Source organism: Anarrhichthys ocellatus, unplaced genomic scaffold, assembly GCF_004355925.1.
Source record: "Anarrhichthys ocellatus isolate YVR2014 unplaced genomic scaffold, GSC_Weel_1.0 scaffold12, whole genome shotgun sequence".
In the NCBI taxonomy this organism is placed as follows: Eukaryota; Metazoa; Chordata; class Actinopteri; order Perciformes; family Anarhichadidae; genus Anarrhichthys; species Anarrhichthys ocellatus.
In genome coordinates, this window is record NW_022280042.1 from 138,025 (window position 1) to 143,110 (window position 5,086).

Genomic DNA, 5,086 nt, shown 5'->3' on the forward strand with positions numbered 1-5,086 from the left:
ATATATATATATATATATATACAGTATATATATATATATATATATATGTGGCAGGCCGTGTGTTATATAAATACACTATACATGAGTGTATGTGTGTGTGTGTGCTTGTGCTTGTGTGTGTACTCATGTCAAAAACTGCATCTTTAGGACAAACATTTAATCCACCTGTGCTACTCCTTTGTATGAAAACAAAACATTTTACCTGATTCTATTTATTTAATTGTCTTGATTTACTTCTTTTTTTATTCAGTTTTTTAACTATTTTTTTTATGTTGAATCAAAAACTGAAAGCTTATCTCATGTTTTCCTCAACACTGAATGTACAACAACTGTATGTCATGTTTTTTGGGGTGTTGTGCGAGCCCAGTTTGTCACTAATGGCAGCAAAGACACAGGACTCAAAGTTTCTGCCCTGGTCTGTGGTGGATGTCGACGTCCTCTTGCTGTCTGCACCCCCACTCTGTTGCGTCCACAGCTGTCAGTCCGTGGCCTGCAGATGTGCCCTCCGGTCCCACTGCAGCACATTTCACATGGGGTTGTCAGCCGCTCTTCTTCCTGTGCCTCTCTTTTCTCACAGTAGCTGCAGCCATCAGCGCTGCAGGGGCGGCGTGAAAGTGCGTCGGTGTTTCCGTGCCCTGCCTGTGGACCACAGTGAGATCATACGGCTGCAGCTCCTCAATCCAGCTGGACTTCTGGCTCTCTGAAATAAATGAGCCACTGTAAGGCAGAGTGCTCGGTCCTGACTGTGAAGTGGAGGCCCCCAAGGTCATATTTGAAATGTCGGATGGCACTGACCACGAGCACAACCTTGTAGAACTGTCTGCTGGGTTAAGCCTGCTACTCCAGGAGTCACCTGGGCCAGCACAGCCTGCATTACTGGCATCTGTGTGGAGAGGACTGGACCCCAAAGGCTCTCTGCAGTGCAACTCTTCTGTCCAAAAGAACGAGTAAATACATGTTCTCACCTACTAAGGCGCATGCGCAGATGATGGAGATGCAGGGGTTGAAGATTCGACTCCCTAGAGAACCTTTAAGTCTCACCAGCTTCCAAGAAGGGGAATAAACACAAAAGATTATCTTTTTCTTGTTGTATAAATTAATAAAAGTGACAACCCGGGTCCTGTCCTGACTTAATATCATACAATACACCCAAATATATGTAGCCACAAAAGTCTGACCTGAAATAGGCAAATTGATGCATTTTTGCTCAATTTTGTATCCACTTGTTAAGAAGAATTCCTCTGTCTAAGAAAAAAGTTGAATGAAAAACTATAGAGTCAAACCTCATTACATGATCACGTTTCTTACAGTTTAATTGAAAATAAATGCAAATATTTTGAAGCACCGACTTGTAATGCAATTCAATAATTCTATATATTATACCATATCATTTTCATTTATTGAATCATTTATTGGATTTTATTTAACAGCCTAGATGGCATTTCTCTCTCCATCGTGACCTCACGGCACCACTGGTTACTGATGTTGTTGAAGTTGTGTATAATGTGGACAAAGGTCTGGGTGACTCCGAGTGTTGTGGCACGTTTCAACTAAAACATGTTTGTCAAAAATATGTAGAGCGATTCAAAAATATGAATAAATCGCCACACTTATTGCTGAACATTTTAATAACTACCAGGCATTTTCTTAAACGCTCTTTTAGTTATGTGTATTTTTCAACGTATAACTCCGGTTCGCATGAAAACCGATTAACACCTCACTTCACCCAATAGGAGCTTCCATGTCCTGTCCACAGCCTACAATAGCCAACGAGAGTCCGCGTTGAAGGAAAGTGCCCGTCCCTCTTCTTTTGTGTAAAGACCGAGCCACTTGCAACCGATCGTTCTGATGACTGACGCTTCGTATAGCCAATGAATCTAAGGAATGCACTTCCTTAGATAAACAACATATAGTTTGATTAATTCCATAAGAATAAGCAACCTGTTCACATCCTGACTCTTGGTCAGAACCCGTTGGTATCTCTTTCTAACAGTCAGGCTGCAGTCGAAAAGTCCTTTTTGCTTAGGAAGGTTCCTAACTGAGTAGAATGATCCGGAAGTATCTAAGTGGCCGCCATGATAAGAGCTGTTCCAATTATCTAAATGCTAAGGAAAGGTGCTTCAATGCTTCCTTTCTTAGTTCCTTTAGCATAGGAAACACTGGACCTTCCTTTACCAAAGGAAATAATATAATGCTGCCACACAATTCCTTTTGGCACCGCACCATTTGGTCGTCCATGGAAAACATTTAAGGTAAAAAAACAAGAATATAAATCAATTCTTAAATTAATTAATTAACAATATATAAAGCAAACTGTCAATTAACACATTTTCATTGTCAATAACAAGAAGCATCAGTAAAAAAAACAAACTAGGCCTATGATAGATTATTAAACTGTTAAAAAGCACAATATAACCGAACCGTTGAATATGATATGATATGATATATTGATATTGAACAGTTTCATTGATATTGCATCAGAGAATCACACTGAAGTAGTGTTGATTGTTAAGTGTGACAGCAGCAGGAAGGAAGGAGCTCCGGTTTCTATCCTTCACACCTCGAGTGAAGCAGTCTGTCACAGAAGGAGCATTTCATACAGCCTTCATGTTATGAATAATAGATTTATTTAGGGCAGGGGTCTCAAACTCATTTTCACTCCGGGCCACATCAGCATCATGGTCGCCCACAAAGGGCCGGTTGTAAATGTAACTATTCGTAACATATTGTTATATAACTCTCTGCATTTGATTATTGTTTATTCAAGTGTAAAAATATTGTACATGCAGTTATATAAATGTAAAAATATATTTAAGCACATTTCTGTTATTATAACTTAAATCCTTTTAATTTAGGGTTAAGAAACATTACTCATTACTCTATCAAAGATCAAACTATTAAAGAAAATATCAAACACAAGTTATTACAATAACTTTGTTCAATGCTTAAAATCCTTTCAAGGGTGTGTTTGCACAATCCCACATGAAGTATTTCATGTGTTGTAAAGTCACGTTTAAAGTAGTCTTCAATGTACTCGCAATACATTTCCATTTCAAGTGTACAGTAACCAGCCAAAGAGCTGCTTCTGTGACTGTGTTTAAGTATCTCATCATTTTGACTTTCAATCTCATCATTTTGACTTTCTATCTCAGAATTTTGACTTTCTACCATAATTTTGACTTTCTATCATAGTTACGACTTTTTATTTTTATTTTTTTTAAACTTTTTTTTTTTTTGCTGGCGGATTCACGGGCCACATAAAATGACGTGGCGGGCCGGATTCGGCCCGCGGGGGCCGGGAGTTTGACACCCCTGATTTAGGCCATGTTTTAGTTGTGCTCTTTGTAGTCCTTCGTTGTAGTTTTGCCGTAGCAGACCTCCGTCAGTGACATGCGCCGTTGCATCACAATTACGCTTAGTGAAAGTGTAGTGGATTCTCGAAGCACCACGGTTGTCTTTTCCTAACTCCTCATGAATTCTCCTTCACATCTTCCCTTTAACTCATGACGTTTTCCATTGAGGTCAATGAAAAGTGGTTAGGAATAGACGTTAGAAGGTACGTTTTTGGACTTTTCTACCGCAGCCACTGAGTAGCCCAGCTGACGATGGGGAGACATACTGACACCCGGAACATAGCGAAGAACGAAACAGTTCCTACCCGGACATACAATGAGGTACACACGTAAACATGGCGGCCAATATAGAGCAAATTTTCCAAGATTTTATATTGAATAAGATAAGAGAAATTGAAGACCAGAATGAAGACAAAACGTATGTGAATGTTATGTTTTGTTTTAGTTTTAGTGATTGTTAAATATTGTTAGCTAGCAAGTGAATAGAAGTGAACTAACATGACAGTTTTCCAGCTAACGTTACTGCGGCCGCTTGCTGCTTGGGAATAACAAGCTAATGTCATAGTTTTTTATTTGTACATTTAAACGTTGAGATACAAATAGTAATGGCAACAACGATAGTTTCTGTGGAATACACCTTTTCAGTCGTTCGCTAGTTGCATACATCGCATAAATGCATAACGTATTCCCGTTAGCTCGCTCTCAGAGGAACAAATGCATACTCAAATGATTCATGTAACGTCATGCTTCTGAGTCTCCACGCACCCTTGTAAATATAGTCCTTTCTCCTAACAATAAGCACATGATTAACTAAAACTAAATATTGAATCAGACATAGTGTTGGTCCAGCATAACTTACCCATTCCTGTGAAAAGTAGCTACAGGTTTTGATTCCTGGCAGATGCATTGAAAATATCATATTTTGACTTATCTGCCTAACTTTGTTTAGTAAATTCCCATCAAAAGTTATATGCACCAGAAGGTCTGTTCTGGTTTTTACTCAGCAGATGTATTGAGATAACTCGTCCTCTGAATGAATGTTCTCATCGAAGCTCAGGTTTCCTGTTATTAGACATTGAACTAACATTGAGCTGTGCTGGGCAGTGAGATGAACGAGTGAATAATAACTCTTATGTTCTGCCTCTGTGTGTCCCTTAGTGCTGGTGAAGGAGTGGGCGATGGCATTGAAATGGTTGAAACAGAAAAAGCCACTTCAGAAAGAAAGAAACAGGAAGACTTAAGGGCCAGTGGTTCACAAAAGAAACACAGGAAGCACAAAAAACACAAAAGTAAGAAGAAGAGGAGGAACCGAGAGAAGGAGAGCAGCTCAGAGTCTGGGCCAGAGCTGGAGGGAGGAGCCAAACATCAGCCAAGGTGAAACTTTGTGAATGGCTGTCAATACTCACTAAATGGTCTAGTTCAAACTACGTAATAACACTGTGGTTCTGCTTCCATACCAGGAAGTAACCTCCTCAGTTCAGCTGATAAATAGTAACTAGTGACAGTAAGCCACATAAGAGCACTAAACTGTGCAATAAACAAAATGGACTAATACAAAAGGCTTCGAACACCACAGCAAGCTCAACGTACATACATAGGCTACTCTAAATCCAACTGCTGAGCACGTCTTATGCAACAGCAGAATACAGCATCACCAAGCCAGATAACACACAGAAGTAGGCAATGCACACACACACACACACACACACACACACACACACACACACACACAC

At 39.7% G+C, this 5,086-nt stretch overlaps 1 protein-coding gene across 1 annotated transcript in view; it reads left to right on the forward strand.

Annotated features, from left to right (window-relative positions):
- The first annotated feature begins 3,664 nt into the window (after positions 1–3,664).
- The window catches only part of sonb (SON DNA and RNA binding protein b), a 33,720-nt gene continuing 32,298 nt past the window's right edge, over positions 3,665–5,086 (forward strand). Inside the window, exons 1-2 of the mRNA XM_031852004.1 lie at positions 3,665–3,771; positions 4,512–4,727. Coding sequence (XP_031707864.1) covers positions 3,689–3,771; positions 4,512–4,727 — 299 coding nt within the window. The 5' untranslated portion in view covers positions 3,665–3,688. The remainder of the gene's footprint in view (positions 3,772–4,511; positions 4,728–5,086) is intronic.